Below are 20755 nucleotides of genomic sequence, written 5' to 3' on the forward strand. Positions count from 1 at the left end.
TGAGTTGAGATCCACCCACAGCACTCCCTTCCTGCCTAGCGAGAAGGTAATTAAGGGGAAGCTGCAGTGGTAATTTCTCTCCTCATTAACTTCCTGATTGGTTTCAAGCTCAGAATTCCATCGGGCTGCAGTTTGTCACCAATTCCAAATAGCCAATCGTTAATACTAATGTTTGTGTAACTAACTGCCAGCATTTGCCATGGCTTCTTGTACAACAATAATGGTGAAAGGGTAACATTAGTGCTCCTGTGTTAATTCAGATTCTGTTCATCAATAAGGAATTCTATGATGTAATTAGCAAAATGCATTGGTAGTTGAGTGTTAGTCATTTTTAGAAAACTAATTCACAGCAGAAGCTGAATGCCCCTCTGACATGTTAACCATCAATACTTATGTTCTGAATTTTTAGGATTTAGTGGAGAATGTTCCCAGGCTGAGCTCTTTTAAAAAGAGAATACAGTTTACAATCATTGTTTTTTAGAAGCTGATTTACACTGCATTCCTTGTTCTTGTGTGGTTCTAGATTAAAGTTTAAACTCCATCCTTAAACCACCATGGTATGCCTAGGTAAGCAGTACCTACCGTGTCACCGAATGTTTGCAGACTTCTGAAATGTCTAGTAACTATGGAAGCTAAATTAAAGAGAATGGGCTGGATTTTGCGGTCACTTACAGGAATGAAAATCCAGAGGAACTCTGAGTTTAATGAAGGTAATCTGAAGTACACTAGTGTGACTGGGAGCAGAATGCGGTCCCCTGTCTTTAGATACCTCTGAATTTTCCAGTTTCTGTGGGTTAATAGATATCTGATCACAGGGTTTCTTTTGCAGTTCAATTTCTTGTGTTTTGTTTTTATAGGATCATAATCATTAGAGATGAAAAATATGCTATGGGTTTGGTCCTCTTTTCCTCTACACTTGTTATACAGCAGTGTAACTCCATTAAGCCAAATTCTATGACAGTGTAAAACTGCCACCTCCGTTGACTTCAATGGAGTTTTGCCCATTTATGCCATCAGAGAATTTGACACACTGAGTTACTCCCAATTTACTTCGGGGTATGTAAGAGGCAAGTTAGATTTTAGTTCTTTTGAGTTCATCATCCTGCAAGGACAGGATATAGAATCAGATTTTCTTCACCTTTGTCTTGTCCCGTTACTCAGGTTCAGCAGTTCTTATTCCAAGTGTTCCTGTCAAGTACGCCTTTCATGTTCTCCTTCAGGATCTTGAACAACTTTCTTCTGAGTCCTCCTTGTGGTCTTTGTCCCGTGACTGCTAGATCTTGTACTTCTGGCCAACATATCCCACATCTCATTGTCTATGTGATCCAACCATCTCAGTCAATACTCTCTCAACAATTCCATGCTGGGGCTTACCTGTATCATGATTCGTACTGACTTTAACTGCATAGCCTATCTGTTCTCGTCTTACCCAGCATCCACCTGAGCATTCTCATTTCAGCAGGGTGATAGAATTGTTCACCTTCTTCCTCATTACCCAGCATTCTGACCTTATGCCATAGCTGGCCTAATCATGGTCTTATAGATTTTGCTCTTTGGTTTACTTAGCATAGTTTTATTAGAGAATTCACATAAATTTTCTCCAGCCATCCTTCATTCAATTCTTAACCTACACATACCTAGATTCAGCTATGATGGGAATCTGAATTATTGCACAGATTTTAACTCTATACTATCCAGTTTTACTGGCTTCTCCTTATACCTTTCAACAAAATATTACATGTAGTCTGTCTTTTGTCGGCCATTTATGATGCAGAATATAGAACCAGATATTAAACTGATCTAGTGAACAGAATAGTATGTATTATCACAGAATGAACCACATGTTAAATTAATCCTATATCTGATTAATTAGATTTTATTCTGAGACTACATTCTTTTCTTCACCTTTTGGCTAAGATCAAGTGTATTTCATTTTAGTGGGAATACTAAAATAGGCAAAGGATGGCGTTGGAGGCATTTAGGTATCCTGTGAATGAATATTAAAATTAGCATAGTGACATACAGATAAAGGGAACGTCTAACAGTAGGACTGGTGCTGGTGACTGGTGCATCCTGGTTCACAAAAATGCACTTTTCTCCTGGCTGGCCAACCTTTCACTTAGTCTGGTGCACAAATTTTCACAGTTCAGCTTTGTTTAGCTGAAATGTTTTGAAGTGGAGTGTTTTTGTGACGTGGCTAGTGCCTAATACCAACTGGAGTTTGAATGAAATGACTCTTAGCCAGCTAGCCCTCAAACATGTAGGGTAGAGGAAGCAATTGGAGGAACTGACAGAGGTTATTTCAGCTCCCTTGTTGGGGAGAGTAAGCTTACTTTTAGTGACACAGGTTCACAACTTGGTTATTCTGTTGGATGCCCAGCTAGTTCTGGATGACCGGGTCCTAACAGCCATGACTGCTTTCTATCATTTATACTCATCCAGAAAGCTGAACCCTTTTCTATAGGATGAAAAACCTGTTACAAATGATCCTTGCCTTTGTTACCTTGAAATGGTATTACTGCAATGCCCACTAGATGGATCTACACCTGAAAACCACTGGCAACTTCAACTGGTGTGGAATGTAGTGGCTTGCTCATTTAGAGATGCTTTTCGCAGGAGGCACATTAAAGGATCATAGAATGTTAGGGTTGGACAAACCTCAAGAGGTCATCTAGTCCAAACCCCTGCTCAAAGCAGGACCAACACCAACTAAATCATCCCAGCCAGGGCTTTTGTCAAGCCGGCCTTAAAAACCTCTAAGGTTTTTTTGCACCTGTGCTCCAGGAATTGCACTAGCTTCCAATTTGTTGAGTGCAATTTAAGGTCTTGATTTTGACCCAGGGTTTGGTAAAATCTGACTACTTGTGAAAATGCTTCTCTCCTCACAGGCTGGCTGATGATGTAAGTTGAGATGCTCCTCTGGTTTAAAGAGGGATGATTGGCCAGGGATCAGCCCTTAATTTTGAAACTTGGTTGCCTCCCTCCTTGTTCCAGAACAGCCCAGGACATGTTGTAAGGAACATCTATTTTCCCAGACTCTGGAGAAGAGCATGAGTTATGAGGGGGTAACTGAGTTAAGCGGGAAACATTTTTGTTTATTCCTGAATAGCTGAATGTGTGAGAAGTTTATTTGTTAGGATTTGTAAATAGTTTTAGTGGTCATGTTCCTAGAATGACGGAGAGGCCCAATTCTTAAATAGTGAAATCCATAAATTTCAATGTCAAACTTTCAAAAAGTTTACAAAAAATCTCGACCTACCCCTGTTGTGGTAAATGTTAAAATGTGGTAAATGTTAAAAAACAGTAGGTATTAAAGCTGTATCTATGTTGTATTGCATATTGACCCACATTTGCAAACACCTGGAATTCTAATGAAACCGAGGCTAAAAATTTTCAGATATGGGTCTCTAAAGTTAGGCATTGAAATCCATATCTAAACACTACATACAAGTGGTCTGACTTTGACTGAAATCAAAGGTGCAAATGCTCAGTACTTTTGGAAATCAGGCTGTTTATGTTGATGCTAATGTGGTTTAGGTGTCTAACTTTAGTCATAGGTTTGACAGATATTGGTCTTAGCAGCACATAGTTACTGTCCCTGGCATATGACAAAGCTTCCAGAGGCCCAATCCTGTACTCCTTTTCTCAGGCAAATGCCCCCTGAAGTCAGTGAAGTCAATGAGATATTGTGCCCAAGTAAGGAGGGCAGGACAAGTGCATTGATGATAATGGGAACTGTAAACAAGGTCTGTGAGCTGTACACAACCTTAAGATTAAGAGTCAGCAAAACAGAAACCTACATTTCTTTGCTGTTCTATTAAAGATCCAATAGCATAAATGTCTAAGTCCACCGTGTTCAAAGAAGCAAACCTACGGTGTCTTTATTAAAGCTTTAATTTTAAGATGTGGCTGATTCTTCAGTCCTCATACAACTGAGTATTCCTTACTCACGACATGTGAAAGGATTACTTGTGTGACTAACCGTTGCAGAATAGGGCCCTGACTTGTTGGGTTTTTTTTAGAGCATTCCTATATCTAATCACCTTTATTCCTGGGAGAGAACCCATATATTTTATACCATCTAAACACGAGGATTCAGCTAACACCACATTAAAAAAAAAAAGTGTGGGGGGGGGGAGGAACCCAACCTCAAAAACAAAACCTTAGATTTTCTAACACTGTAAAGAGCACTGACTTAACTTGAGTGATCCCCTGGAACTCAATGGACTGGAAAGAATAATACACTTCCACTGATGTGAGAAACCAGAAAAACATTCATGCTTGAAAAGTAAATTTTCCCTGCGTTTACATTTTAAAAACCATTAAACTCTCAATAAGAAGCCATTTTTAAGATTTAAACTTGAGGGACGCAAGCCATTTATTAACTCTTTCACCCTCTTGTTCAGGGAGGAGGCAAATCAGCAGACCAGCCTCACTTGCTATAGAGGCGCAAGAGCTTTTTTCACTGTGCAAACAAATGTGCAAGGAACCAGGAGCAAAGCTGGTGAGCATTCCTTACTCATGACATGTTGGTTTTTAAAAAGGGCTCTAGAGGTGATCCCGGCAATTACAGACCGATAAGTCTAACGTCGGTACTGGGCAAATTAGTCGAAACAATAGTTAAGAATAAAATTGTCAGACACATAGAAAAACATAAACTGTTGAGCAATAGTCAACATGGTTTCTGTAAAGGGAAATCGTGTCTTACTAATCTATTAGAGTTCTTTGAAGGGGTCAACAAACATGTGGACAAGGGGAATCCAGTGGACATAGTGTACTTAGATTTCCAGAAAGACTTTGACAAGGTCCCTCACCAAAAGCTCTTAAGTAAAGTAAGTTGTCATGGGATAAAAGGGAAGGTCCTTTCATGGATTGAGAACTGGTTAAAAGACAGGGAACAAAGGGTAGGAATTAATGGTAAATTCTCAGAATGGAGAGGGGTAACTAGTGGTGTTCCCCAACGGTCAGTCCTCGGACCAATCCTATTCAACTTATTTATAAATGATCTGGAGAAAGGGGTAAACAGTAAGGTGGCAAAGTTTGCAGATGATACTAAACTGCTCAAGATAGTTAAGACCAAAGCAGACTGTGATGAACTTCAAAAAGATCTCACAAAACTAAGTGATTGGGCAACAAAATGGCAAATGAAATTTAATGTGGATAAATGTAAAGTAATGCACATTGGAAAAAATAACCCCAACTACACATACAATATGATGGAGGCTAATTTAGCTACAACAAGTCAGGAAAAAGATCTTGGAGTCATCGTGGATAGTTCTCTGAAGATGTCCGCGCAGTGTACAGAGGTGGTCAAAAAAGTAAACAGGATGTTAGGGATCATTAAAAAGGGGCTAGAGAATAAGACTGAGAATATATTATTGCCCTTATATAAATCGATGGCACGTCCTCATCTCGAATACTGCATACAGATGTGGTCTCCTCATCTAAAAAAATATATACTGGCACTAGAAAAGGTTCAGAAAAGGGCAACTAAAATGATTAAGGGTTTGGAACGGGTCCCATATGAGGAGAGATTAAAGAGGCTACGACTCTTCAGCTTGGAAAAGAGGAGACTAAGGGGGGATATGATAGAGGTATATAAAATCATGAGTGATGTGGAGAAAGTGAATAAGGAAAAGTTATTTACTTATTCCCATAATACAAGAACTGGGGTCACCAAATGAAATTAATAGGCAGCAGGTTTAAAACAAATACAAGGAAGTTCTTCTTCATGCAGCACACAGTCAACTTGTGGAACTCCTTACCTGAGGAGGTTGTGAAGGCTAGGATTATAACAGTGTTTAAAAGAGAACTGGATAAATTCATGGTGGTTAAGTCCATTAATGGCTATTAGCCAGGATGGGTAAGGAATGGTGTCCCTAGCCTCTGTTTGTCAGAGGATGGAGATGGATGGCAGGAGAGAGATCACTTGATCATTGCCTGTTGGTCCACTCCCTCTGGGGCACCTGGCATTGGCCACTGTCGGTAGACAGGATACTGGACTAGATGGACCTTTGGTCTGACCCGGTACGGCTGTTATTATGTTCTTATGACAATAGAAAGGGGAGGAGCCAGTCTGATGCTAGGTCCCTCTCAGCACCTAGGCACAAATACAGCATGCTTGGGGCTGTCTGAGGGTGCAGGTGCAGAAGCAGACTGCAGTGGCTCTAGACTACATGCCATGCTCTTCTCTGAACCCAGCAGATTTTCTTTTTGTAAATATTATGGAAGTTAATGCTGCTTGAGGAAGCATTAAGTTCCACTTTGTGCTCTGTGAGCCCCATAAGAAGGGTCACAAAGTGCGGATATAACCAAGAAACCAATGACAGTACTGCCACCTAGCCAGCCATGCAGCCAGCGGAGGGAAAAGGAAGGTAGCCTATGGAATTGACTTCCATATTCCAGCCAGGTACCTCAGGAACTGGGAGCCTACTTTCTCCAGATTATTATTATTAATTATTATTATTTAGTATTACCAGAGTCCTAAGAGTCCCAGTCTCAGATCAAGACTGCATTGTGCTAGGCACTGTACAAAGAACCAAAAGGCCTCAAAGAATTTATAATTAACACAATAGACAGATGGGGGAGTACAACATTGGTCAGCATGATAAGCTGCAGGCTCAGCACACAAGCAGTCTAACTTCAAGTTTTTTGTAGGCATCAAATCACAGGAGAGTTTTAATGAGGATTTTGAAGGAGGAGAATATGTTAGTTTTGCAGCTGTTCACAGGGAGCTTCTCCCAAATGTGTGGGACAGCAGAGGAGAAAGCACAGAGGTGCTTGTTTGAAAATGTAACTAGTGAGCAATCAAGGCTGGCATCGTGGGCCAATTAGAGGTGACCATCGATAGCTTGATAGCAAATGAGAAATGGTACGGAGAGCGGGGATAGGCTGTGAAGGGCCTTGAAAGTGAAGCCAAGCAGCTTATGTTTGATGCAATAGAGAAGGGGGAACCAGGGGAAGGGTGGCAGGGTCAAGGTAGTGGGCTAGGACAATGATCTTTGCAGCTGTGATGCTGGCAGACCAGGTGCCAGTTCATGCCAAGGCCCCCTCACATGATCACTGACAAATACACATCTAGAACCAGTCCCGCTTGCCTGTGTGTCAGTTTTGTTAAAATAACTATTAGAATTACAAGAATGTGGTTAGTATTTTAGACTTTGATGCATGCAGCAATTTACAAGTATATCGTAATCTCACTTATAACATCTGTATCCCATGTTATAAGGTAAATATTGAAATATTTGCGCTGTAACTGTAAGTCACTAGATGGGGGAAAGCACTACCAAGTGTGAAATAATACTAGTCTCCAACAGGTGTTATCTCCTGCCCCACAAAGAAGGTCCAGCAACACCAGACGAACTATTGTAGAACATCAGAGGACAAGACACTTTGTTAATTGCTAACTTCCACACATACCGTCTGTCATTACTATAAAGGGAAGGGCAACAGCCCTCCTGTGTACAATACTATAAAATCCCTCCAGGTCAGAGACACCAAAAATCCTTTTAAAGGGTTAAGAAGCTCAGGTAACCTGGCTGACACCTGACCCAAAGGACCAATAAGGGGACAAGATACTTTCAAATCTTGGTGGGGGGGAAGGCTTTTGTTTGTGCTCTTTGTTTTTGGTGGGGGGGTTCGCTCTTGGGACTAAAAGGGACCGGACATCAATCCATGCTCTCCAAATCTTTCTGAACAAGTCTCTCATATTTCAAACTTGTAAGTAACAGCAAGACAAAGCATGTTAGCAGGACCGGCTCCAGGATTTTGGCTGCCCCAAGCAGCCAAAAAAAAAAAAAAAAAAAAGCCGCGATCGCAATCGCGATCTGCGGCGGCAATTCGGCGGAAGGGCGTTTGCTCCCAACGGGAGTGAGGGACCGTCCGCCGAATTGCCGCCAAATACCTGGATGTGCCGCCCCTCTCCGGAGCGGCCGCCCCAAGCACCTGCTTGCCAGGCTGGTGCCTGGAGCCGGCCCTGCGTGTTAGGTTTATCTTTGTTTTCTCAACTTGTAAATGTTCCTTTTGCTAGAGGGTTTACCTGTTTGCTGTAACTTAGAACCTAAGGCTAGAGGGGGTTCCTCTGGGCTCTTTGAATCTGATTACTCTGTAAAGTTATTTTCCATCTGATTTTACAGAGATGATTTTTACCTTTCTTTCTTTAATTAAAAGCCTTCTTTTTAAGAACCGGATTGATTTTTCCTTGTTTTAAGATCCAAGGGGGTTGGATCGGTGTTCACCAGGAAATTGGTGAAAAAGTCTCTCAATGCTACCCAGGGAAGGGTTATAGTACTTGGGAGGGAGATAATCTGGGGGGGGGAGGTAGACAGAGTTTCCCAAATGACTCATAAATAATTTGGGTGGTGGCAGCAAAACCAGATCTAAGCTGGTAGTTAAGCTTAGAGGTTCTCATGCAGGTCCCCACATCTGTACCCTAGAGTTCAGAGTGGGGAAGGAACCTTGACACTGTCACTCACCCAGCCCATGAAGAGGAGACATGAAAGTGAATTCTCTCCCATCAGCTGAACTGGCAGCTCAGAGAATGGGCATGGGACAAAAACACCTAACAAGAAAAAACTCTCTCTTATGTTGCTTGGACTTTCAAGGGGAAGGTTTTCTAGGCATAAGCAAGTGATCCTGTGTTTAGCCTGTGTTAGCCCAAAGGGATATACAGAGCTTGCTTATTATAGAAGCTTCTATTACCTTTTGAAACTTAATGGACAGCACTCATTTGTGTGAGTTATGTTTACCTGATTTAACCTTGTAAATAACTCTTATTTTCTTTTCCTAATTAATAAATCTTTAGATAGTTTATTACAGGTTTGGCTACAAGTGTTGTCTTTGGTGTGAGATCTAAGTTGCAACTGACTTGGGGTAAGTGACTGATCCTTTGGGCCTGGGAGTAATCTGAATATTACTAACAAATTTCTTTGGGCATAAGCGTTCGTGGGCTAAAGCCCACTTCATCAGCTGCATGCAGTGGAAAATACAGTAGGAAGATATATATATATATATATTATACAGAGAACATGAAAAAATGGGTGTTGCCATACCACCTCTAACAAGACTGATCAATTAAGGTGGGCTATTATCAGCAGGAGAAAAAAAAACTTTTGTAGTGATAATCAGGACGGCCCATTTCAAACAGTTGACAAGAAGGTGTGAGTAACAGTAGGGGGAGAATTAGGATGGGGAAATAGTTTTTACTTTGTGTAATGACCCATCCACTCCCAGTCTTTATTCAAGCCTAATTTAATGGTGTCCAGTTTGCAAATTAATGCCAGTTCTGCAGTTTCTCGTTGGAGTCTGTTTCTGAAGTTTTTTTGTTGCAGAATTGCGACTTTTAGGTCTGTAATTGAGTGACCAGGGAGGTTGAAATGTTCTCTGACTGGTTTTTGAATGTTCTAATTCTTGACGTCTGATTTGTGTCCATTTATTCTTTTGTGTAGAGACTGTCCGGTTTGGCCAATGTACATGGCAGAGGGGCATTGCTGGCACATGATGGCATATATCACATTGGTAGATGTGCAGATGAACGAGCCTCTGATTGTGTGGCTGATGTGATTAAGTCCTGTGATGGTGTCCCTTGAATAGATATGTGGACAGAGTTGGCATCGGGCTTTGTTGCAAGGATAGGTTCCTCGGTTAGTGTTTTTGTTGTGTGGTGTGTGGTTGCTGGTGAGTATTTGTTTCAGGTTGGGGGGGGCTGTCTGTAAGCGAGGACTGGTCTGTCTCCCAAGATCTGTGAGAGTGAGGGATCATCTTTCAGGATAGGCTGTAGATCTTTGATGATGCACTGGAGAGGTTTTAGTTGGGGGCTGAAGGTGATGGCTAGTGGCATTCTGTTACTTTTTTTGTTGGGCCTGTCCTGTAGTAGCTGACTTCTGGGTATTCTTCTGGCTCTGTCAATCTGTTTCTTCACTTCAGCAGGTGGGTATTGTAGTTTAAGAATGCTTGATAGAGATCTTGTAGGTGTTTTGGGTACAATGTATACCTTCAAGTCAGCGGCACTGCTATGGGTACCCTCATGGCCCCACAGTATGCCAATATTTTTATGGCTGACTTAGGGGACGAGAGCTGAGGAAGCGCTGTTCTAACGCCCCTACTCTACTTGCACTACATTGATGACACCTTTATCATCTGGACCCATGGAAAAGAAGCCCTTGAGGAATTCCACCATGATTTCAACAATTTCCATCCCACCATCAACCTCAGCCTGGACCAGTCCACACAAGAGATCCACTTCCTGGACACTACAGTGGTAATAAGTGATGGTCACATAAACACCACCCTATACTGGAAACCTACTGACTGCTATACTTTTCTACATGCCTCCAGCTTTCATCCAGACCATATCACACAATCCATTGTCTACAGCCAACCTCTAAGATACAACCACATTTGCTCCAGTCCCTCAGACAAACACCTACAAGATCTCCATCAAGCATTCTTAAAACTACAATACTCACCTGCTGAAGTGAAGAAACAGATTGACAGAGCCAGAAGAATACCTAGAAGTCACCTACTACAGGACAGGACCAACAAAGAAAGTAACAGAACACCAATAGCCGTCACCTTCAGCCCCCAACTAAAACCTCTCCAGCGCATCATCAAGGAGCTACAATCTATCCCGAATGTCGATCCCTCACTCTCACAGATCTTGGGAGACAGGCCAGTCCTCGCTTACAGACAGCCCCCCCAACCTGAAGCAAATACTCACCAGCAACCACACACCACACAACAAAAACACTAACCCAGGCTTGCTGCTAAAATCGATGGAATATATGCCTATGGTGATTTTCGAGGCTGTGAACTCAGCCAACTCTTAACCAATTTTTATGGGGAGAGCAAAAGGCATTTTCCCATGCTGAATTTCTAATTTCTGCTCCAAACCACGGAAATGCTAGAGATCTTCAGAAAAATGGATGGAATTTAAAAAAAACCAAAAACATTAGCAAAGATACCTATGTTTCCCAAACTTCTTTCTTAGAGCATTTTTGGAACCATTTTTGCTGAAGCTTTTAAAAATACTCAGCCTGACACAAACAGGAAGAATGAAAATTTTAAGTCCAACTGGCCAATCATACTTACGACTCATTAATAAGAAGTATAAAATGTGTATGCATCTTTAGCACCTACCTTTCCATCTGCCTCCTGCTGCAGGAGTGAAGCCCAGCTGCTTGTGCTAGGGAACTATACATAATCTGGATCTTTAGGGGAAATGTTCATTGGTTACATATTTTCAAGGCTCCCTTTGAAATGAAAAGAACTGGAAACTTAATTTTTAAAAGAACTGAGGTTCTTCTCCTTTGTATTTCTGGCTCTCCCACATGAGAGGCTCTGAAAGTACATGCTCACATTATTCTGCATTGCCTTCCCTGAACTAACCCATTAGGCTGTATGCATCCGAAGAAGTGGGCCGTAGTCCACAAAAGCTTATGCTCTAATAAATTTGTTAGTCTCTAAGGTGCCACAAGTACTCCTGTTCTTTTTCCATTAGGCTACTGCACCCTCCTCCTTCAAATCTTTGCTGTTAAAGATGGCTCAAGGGGTAGATGGGGTTAGTGGGCACTTATATAGACTGTATCCCTACCCTCCCAGCCTCCATTTGTCACCTTAGGCTCTGATCCTGCAGTGAGTTCCACACAACCAGATTGTTGCACCCACAATGCCTCACTGAACTCAAGAGAGTCCACTTGCAAGGAGCTCAGTGCCAGGTCAGGGTCTCAGATTGTACGCTCTCTGGAGGAGGCATTTTGACTTCCTATGTGTTTGTACAACATCTAGCACAGTGGGGCCTGAGCCGAACAGACCACTGGATGCTAATATCCTGTAACTATCAAATAATGACAATAATCCAAAACTCAGATAGGGTCCTGCCTTTGGAACACATTAGACTCATTTCAATGTGCCATTCAATCATTACTTACTCTTAAAACTTTTCCTGATCAATCCACTTAAATATCTGTTTTATGTTGACTCAATACTGAAACATTTAAAGTTAAAATAAAAATGGGGGAAGAAAAGCAAATTGTGACACTTTCCCTCTTCATTTATATCTTAACACAACATAATGTGGCCCTAAAGATTTTCACAGATACACATTACTGCTGATGAAAATATCATAAACAATACCTCTGGCTCATCTCCCGTATAATGCCAGGCCTCAGCATTTGAAACAAAATCATGTCCAGTGAATGCCACGTAACACGTATCCACTATTTCACAATAGAATCCTTTTCTGCTGTCAAACTCCTGCCTTTCTCACTAACATTTAAAGTAATTAGGATTATTTTAGATGCCCACAGTTTGGCAAGCTCATTGTGTACTTTCCAACAGCATTAATTCTTGGCACTCAGAACAAGGGATAAAAAGTGAAGATATGAATGGATCTTTATTCAACCTGATCTATCATGGATTATCTCATTCTTTTCTAGTTCATGCTTGTACTCTTAGTGAAATGGAAGGCCGGGCTGTTTCTGCTGTAATCAGAAACCAAGAGCTGGGAAAGATCTCCATTTGTTAAATTCTCCTCATCCCCTGACTTTAAATTCCCTTAAAAATAATCTTTGAAACAATTAAACAAGGCTCCCCTCCCCCATACTTACAGGTGGGGAAGAGAGAACTTCCAGGTTATGCCTTTTTTGAGAATCCCACTCAAAACAAACTCCAGACATCAATTCCCAAGCAGGAATATAGCATCTTTAAGGTGCCAGGTGATTGCACTGCATATTGCAGAGATGATTTAAGAGTCACTTTTAAAAACAGTGTTCTACCCTATCTGAAACAGACAAACTAAAATTTGAAGCTTAACCTATGGCAACTAAGCCACAGCCCAGTGCTGGGAACAGTGTGGAACTGCCCCATCCCAGTCAAAGCTCCAGGAAGCACAAGAGTGTCCTTGCTCTAAATTATCTAGGGACATAGCAAGGAACATGGGGCTGGATCCGCAGCTGGTATAAATTGTCAAGCTCCACTGAGGTCAACCAATAGACACCAACCAAGGATATGACCCATAGTATGAAAAGTGGATGGCTACTCAACCTCTTGTGTAAAATATTTGCCAACCTCTGCAATTCTGCAAGGGCCAGATTCTCAGCAGGTATACAATGGCATAGTTCCATTGAAGTCCCCTGATTTATATCAGCTGAAAATTTGGCCGCTAATGCTTTCTGCAAATAGATACACTTTGCAACGAAGTTCTCATTTCAGACACTTTCCACACTTTTAGAAAGTTAGAAAGCAAGATTCACTCTAAATTGAAATCTGAACCTTTTGAGAGAGTGGGCATTTATCATCATCATCACCATCACCATCCATCAGACTTTGCATTTCCGTAACACCTTTCCATCTGATGACTTCCAAGCAGACAATTCAGTGTCACAGAACTGCTATGAGCTAGGCTTGGTGTTGCCATGGTTCTCAACTTTACAGAAAGGAAACAAAAGACTCAGAAGTTAAGCGACTCACTTGAGGTCATACAGCAAGACTCTGCAGAAATGAAAAGTGAATCCAGGTCTCTTGATTCCCAGGCCTATGCCTTAATCAGTTAGCGCATACACATAGTCTACTGAAACTCAGAAAGTCCAGGGCTAACTCCCAATAGGAGTAGTGTCCTGGGACACTGATTTTCAAAAGATGAGCAGAAAACAGTGCCAGTACTGAAAAATTTGTGCACTGAATCCGTTTTTGGAATTGTTTTCTTATTTTTGGTAACTAAGGGCTACATTTAAATAAATAAATAAAGAAGCCTAAAATATGAGTGTCTGCACACACAGCTCATTTCTTATGCAAAATGTTTAACTATCCAGGCAGCTTTCTGCTTGCACACACAAGCACCCATTTGGCGCATGACGTGACTTGTTTTGTGTGTGTCGATATGCATGATTACCTATCTGTGTGTGCCAGATGCTTATTTTATGGGCAAAACTTAGGGCCTTGGTTTTGAAAATATTTTCCAAATACTCAGAGCAACAACTAAAATCACAGCCACGATCAGTTACAAATGGTTACAAAATAGTAGGGCATCAGGGTGGGGTTCTTCTTTGGTAGCCGGTAGAACGCACAACTACTTTGCAAAAAGGAATTTAGTAAAGATATCTTCCAAAGGCCAGACCTGCAGAACATATTTGGAGCCACAGTACTTCATCCTGACAGCAGTAGCTCACATTAATATTCTCAAAATCACAAAGGTCCGGGTTCTGATATCCTGCCCATACTGAGCGCTCCCACTACACGAGTGGACCCACTGACTTCCCTGGGAGCACTTGTGGAGTATGATACAATTCAATGTGAGTCAGGGTATCAGAAACTGGTTCTATATTAGTAGTAAGCTTTGCTAAGGCTTCTGGCTCCATAATCTATTTTGCCTAATTTTGCATCTACTTCTCAAATATTTCATGGAAGCAGGTCTGTTTTGGGGAAACTGCCTTCTGTTTCCACTGTCTGTAGTGTATCTGTGGCTGCCATTATCGTTTTAAGTAGTCTTCCATATTTCAAACACTAACCTAATGTCATGTCCACAGCATCTTCTCGCACACAAATGAAAAGGAAAGGAGATCAAAGTGCCATATCTGAAGTGAACAGAAATACAATTTCCTACATATAGTTTAGAAATAGGTGTTTATTATGGGCTACAGTGTGGCAGTACAGGGGAGCATGGGGGTGCAAGGAAGCTCCTTTGCACCAGCTACTTGCATCATGGGTAGCAGCACAGGGAGGACAGCAGACTCTGGCCCAGCTCCTTAAGCTGGCTGGTCTGATGTCAACACATAGGAGTTCACTAATTCAGCCGCTTTGGCATGATGGTCTGATATTAAGGCACATGTGTAACATGGTTATGAGGTAACCATCTCAGCCGCTTTAGGCTGCTGGCTGACATCAAGGCACAAGCCCTGTGAGGCTACTGGCTCAGCACTAGCCTGCCAGTCTGATGTCAAGAGACAGACAGCTTTGAGCTCATGGCTAAGTGCTGCTGGCTTGCCAGACTAATGTCAAGATTGAGGCCTCACAGAGTGTTACTCGCGCCGCAACTCTGGAGTGCTGATCTGCTATCAGGCACAAGTTTCTATGACTGATGCGCTCGACTGATATCAGGGTTCAGACTTCTCTGATGGCACCAGTTCAGCTGCTTTAGCATGCTGGTCTGATGGTAAGTCACAGGCCTGTGTCCCAGCCCCTCTGGATGGCTGGGATGATACGTGGGCAGCCATCCCGAGAAGCTACTGGCTCAACACTTCATTTTCAGGGCTTACATCAAGCTACAAGCTTCTGTGAGAACACTGGCTTCTGTGAGAAATCTAGCCTGCTGGGATTAGGGTGACCAGATGTCCCACTTTTATAGGAACAGTCTCGATATTTGGGGATTTTTCTTATATAGATGCCTATTACCCCCTACACACACACAAACACACACACACTCTGTCCCGATTTTTCATACTTGCTATCTGGTCACCCTAGCTGGGATGGAATCACAGGACAGACCTTCATGATGTCATTGGCTCGGCAGCTCTAGTCTGCTGGTCTGGGCTAGCAGGGTAAGACTGCTGCACTCTCTGCAGTCAGTCAGTCAGTCAGTCAGTCAGAGACCTGCTGCAGGCAGCATAGGAAACAGAGGGCTCCTTGTCTAAGGAACCCTTCTCAGGCCCATAATTTGTAAGAAGAGTGCCAAGGCAACATCCAGGCAGCTGCAGGCTGCCTGTCGGGCTTCTGATCCCCTGTGAGGCAGGAATGAAACTGAGAAACTTTGAGCAGGAGAGTCCTAAAGGGTGCAGAAATTCTACAACTTGGTTGGCTATAGATCCTGGCTGTCTGGGCAAGGAGGGAAGAAACCAGGGTGCAGCAGCAGACTCAGTCACAGAAATGTGAATTGATGCTACCCCTTTAAATCTATAAAGCAAAAGTCAAAGAGCTTATTGTATGCACAGAGTAATCAAACAGCTCATCTCTTTCATGCTCAAGTAGTTAATTTCAGAAAATACTAGCTTCATGCAAAAGTGCCGTCCTACACAGCTTAAAGATTTCTGTACATGATTTGCAAAGCTTTTGGAAATCAAAAGGATACCTATTAACTAAATAAAATCCCAAATATAATTAAAATGATCTGTTAAGATAGAAACAATAGATTTTTACTTGCCAGGAACAGATTTATTTTTTTTAAATGTTGTTATAATATAGACTTCTATGCTGAGAAGAGACAGACCCAGGACCTGATCCTGCACTGCTGCAGGCACAGGGAGTTTTGCGGGTCTTTGTGTGGTATCGCCAATGATGGTGGCCAGAATTTAAAGCTGGGGGGAAAAGAATAACCCTGATCATTTATCAATTAAAACTGACATGACTTTACAGTTTAAAATCACCAAAGACTCTAAAGTGACTTAATATTCTTTAAATATTAACTTCAATTTGGAAGCAAGTCAAGCAGCATTGTAGTACAGTAGTTCAATAAGTATTGATCAAGATATACAGCAAAAATGGACAGTACATTTTAAAAAGCGTTTTAAAAGGGTAAGAATGTTGCTGTTTATGGGACTCATACCCTCAGATGCTTAGGAATCCCTCCAGTGATATCCTTCTTACTTTAGAAAATAAGGACAAAAACTAAACTAAAAAGATCTTTGATTTAGTCAAATAAATAAAATGAAGTTTTATATATCATTAGTCATATGACAGACCCACTGTGTTATATTTATATTTATTTCTGCTGACACAATAGTAGTATTAAAGAGAGAAATGCTGATGTGCACTGAAGACTTTTTCCACTTAAAAATTAACTGCCAAGCTTTTGCTGAAGACCTGTAAAAACTCTGTTTAAAAGCTCAAATTAGTACAGAATATAGGTGAGTGCTTCAGGCCTGATTCTGACATCGTTACTCCCATTGAGTCCTACTACACAAGCAGCCACACCAATTTGAACAGGATTACTCCTGGAATTAAATGCTCTTCAGTCTCGTAAAACACAGGCTTTTGACAGTTTTCCTAGTTCAGACTAAGTCCCATTTTCAAAAGTAACTGAGATACTTTGGATTAGACCCACTCCCTTTGGTACCTAAATCCAACATTTAGATGCCAATGAGATCCTCAAAATCTCCACTCAGCCGCCACCTAAGTTTAGTTGTGTCTAAGTTGCTGCTGGTAGAGTCCTCATGATGCCTACATTTTTGCCCCCACAAAACTACTAAAATCCTGATCGTGCCAGCTGCTCTGTGGGGTGGTAGTAGTACTTATACCCAATAAGCCAAGTGGTTAGGAGACCTAGGTTTGAATCCATGCTCTGCGTGCCCCGCCCTCGCCCCCCATTTTGTCACGAGAAAGGACTGACCAGGGCACCTAACTCCAGGAGAGGTTCACAGTTGTGAATGCTAGGTGGAAGAAGGCACCTTCATTTGGCCCTGAGAGAGGTGGGGCTTAGGCCCGCACCTTTCCTTTGCATTTCCTATTGGCTAGGTTAGTTGGATCTCCACTTAGCTTGCTGGCTTCTGTGAATCCCATTCTTAGGAAGCTAACTTTCTCTTTGCATTATATAGGGATCCTGCATGCCTAACTAAGAATTCCACTGACAGAAAAGTGCCTAAAAGTTTGGTATTTTAAGCTGAGCACTGCAACACTTAAGTCCCTTTGTGAATCTAGCCTTTAGGCTCTGACCCTCAAGTGTATTTATGAACTCTTTGGATATAACAACACTGCAAACAATTAGGAACCTAAGTCACTTAAGGACCTGATTAGGAGTATTAGGGGATCTTAAATTTGACTCAAAATTGAAATGTTATTGAAACATCCTTTTATGCAACCAATAGTCACTAGAAATTTTATCACATTTAAACACAATCCAGTGAAAACAGTTGTTTTGGGGGGAAAAAACACCTTTCCCTGCAGTGACTGGAAACAAAACTGAGAAAGAACTTGAAGGGGAAACTGATTAATAAACTAAAGGGAAAGGGAGTTCATTTATTTTTCTCTGTCCAAGATGACAGGAGGAAAAAGTAAAATAGCAAAACTAGCAATGAACTGGACTGAAAATATTGTTTCCCTTTTGACAATCTAAGATGTCATTAGTGCTATCCTCTAGCTAAATATATGTATTTGGCTACAGCATATTGGACCTGTCCTCATGGCAGCATTACACTAATATAACTCCACTGACTTACTAGGTACTCATGATTTTATGCTGGTGCGAGAGCCACAGACACCTGGTGTTAAAGCTAACAGTATCCCTTGGAGACAGACATGAAGTAAATTCAAGTATGTCAATTGTTTTTGTTTTGATTTTTTTGTGGTAAATCCCACTGTTTATCTGTTTTTTTCCTTTTTGACGGGGATTTTCATATGAACCTACATGCCCAATTCCCACATCACTTTGAAACCAAAACTTCTTTTGTAATAAAAAAATCATAACATTTCTAAGAACATTTTATGATTTTTTTTTTTGGTTAATGATTTTTTTTCCATAAAACATTCTTACAGATTTTCAACCAGCCCTAGTCCTCACTTATGCTTGCGTGCTTTTCGCATGACCCCTTCCACATCCAGACACAAAAAGGGAGAACTTGCAACGGAGTAAAAGCCTTGACCCAGATTTTTAACCCCTTTTCAGTTTGGTATGGAGGTTTTTGAACAATAAATTCCAATTGACCTTACAGAGCTATTACGGCGTACAGTGTCGCTAGATGTCATGGAGCTGTTAGCATGCACAGCTTCACAGTGATGCCAGGTGACAGGTATGTGCACTGTGAGTGACACATACAGAATGCGCAATATGGAGCCATTGCAGCTACACTATGCAAAGTCTCATTGAAATCAATGGGTAGTTAGTACACATGCTGTAGCCACTACTTTAGCTGAAATAACTGAGCCATGTCAAGTTCTCTCCTTTTAAATGCTCTTGATATTTTAAGTATAACGGAATGGAAAGACACAATTAGAATCGAATTACACCATTTTAATTAGAACTGAGAATGTCACTGTAAAATACTGTGTTATTATGCACATCAAGCATCAATATATTTTTGTCTGATAATCTCATTTACTTGAAGAAATCGAGTGTGTTAAAAGCAAATTGTTCCACAGCATGTAAAATTAGTTATTTGGCTTTATACCAGCCTGCTGAGTTAGTTGTAAAGGTCTGAGATTTACAATCTTAAAGTGAAAAACTTCTTTGTCTAAGTAGTAGTGTGAGCTCTTGGTATGGTAGGCAAACAAAAAATTACTTACAAGCAAAAAGCAGCTTTGATATTTGCATGTCTGATCTACTTCAACAGGTCTAGGGGAAAAGAAATATAATTTATTACAGCCCATTTAGCTCTGCAACAATTGCTCTTCAAAACCAAAAGAGAATAATATAATGGAACATACGTGTTCTCTTTATGGCAGAAACCTCAAGCAGCCTGAGGCAAGAGCTAATACAGATGTAGTACAAGGCATTACACGAGTGCCGGGTGCTGTAGCTAGCAATTATCCTGGTATTTAACCAAATCTATCGCTCATCAGGAAAGCGTTTAGTGCAGTAGTCGGAGCGAGACAGGCTGACATGGAGCACAGCTACTTAACTGTCCCCTCTAGCTATTACACTTTCTCAACCCGAGAGTCATGTCAAATTAAACAACTACACATTGACTTTTCACTTCTCTAAACATTAAGGTGTGATTGACAACTCCTGGATGCTATAAGCCAGTCATTAGACTCAGCCAACGTATTGTTAGCTTATTTGTGATGCAGTTCTCCCTTCCCCCCAACCCCCCTGTTCTGAGCTATTTCCTCATGTGCTGTTTTCACAATCGTGAGGAATCATGTTTTTACAATTGTACCTTGCCTTTCTGGAGGGTCTTTGTAAGCAAATGACACTTCACTGCTGAGGGGTGAAAGTGATGCAGAGTAAAGTGACTTAGCTTGACATGCAAGTTATCATCTTTTCTTTAAAATCAAATTCAATGCCTACACATTTTAAATCTAATTTTGAGGTGTCTGGACAGCAACATTTCCAACAGACATTAGCACTTCAAAATGTACCCCATCAACATTAGCTGTAACGTTTCATCTCTTCAGAATATTTTCCCAAATTTCGGCCATGTATGTTGGGAGCCTACACAATGCTGTGACATTTTAAATCAACTTACCAGCACCAGGACGGGAACAGGCACATGTAAAGATGGGAAATTAAACTGAAAGCCAGATATAGCACTAGGAATGTTTAATATGGATCTCAACTCTCCCACCAATGTTGGAGCATCACTACATCAAGCCACTATTTATTGTATGCCTGAATCCTGCGGGTTAGCAAAGTTATTAGTTTGAAAGAGTGCACAAAGCAGGTCAAGAGACTAAAGACATGTTCCTTTGGTTCGATACGCAGCCACCTGAGACCTGCACACTTCACATGACAGGCTTCACTCCCCACACCCCTAATACAAACCACAAGATTAATGTAAAAGATGATTTCCAGATTTGCTTCTCCTCCTCCCACAACAAACCAAACAAACCAGAAAGATGCAATTCCTCGGTAATAATGGTCCCAAAGAAAATGAAAAGGAAACTTAATAGGGTTTCTTTAAAATTTTTACACTTTTTCTGCTAAAGAACCATGCAGCATTAACACACTATCAACTTACTGATTCTGACACAGATTCTCAGTATAAGAAAGTCTAAAAATCTACTTGCATATGTAAGGCATGCGTATGATTAACCCACCCCCTACCCACAAAAGTCTACACTTAGATTGTGAAATGTATATTGCATGTATGTAAGACTTTTATTGAATGCACCT

General features: G+C 41.2%; 1 protein-coding gene across 2 annotated transcripts in view; it reads right to left on the minus strand.

Moving 5' to 3' along the window:
• The window catches only part of DMRT1 (doublesex and mab-3 related transcription factor 1), an 84528-nt gene that overhangs the window by 2227 nt on the left and 61546 nt on the right, over positions 1-20755 (minus strand). Inside the window, exon 5 of one of the 2 annotated variants that reach the window (XM_034774518.1) lies at positions 19207-19255. The exons of the other annotated variant lie outside the window; for it this stretch is intronic. Within the exon in view, the coding sequence (XP_034630409.1) occupies positions 19242-19255 (14 nt within the window). The 3' untranslated portion in view covers positions 19207-19241. The remainder of the gene's footprint in view (positions 1-19206; positions 19256-20755) is intronic. 2 annotated transcript variants of the gene reach the window in all.

The sequence above is a fragment of the Trachemys scripta genome, chromosome 6 (assembly GCF_013100865.1).
Source record: "Trachemys scripta elegans isolate TJP31775 chromosome 6, CAS_Tse_1.0, whole genome shotgun sequence".
NCBI lineage: Eukaryota > Metazoa > Chordata > Testudines > Emydidae > Trachemys > Trachemys scripta.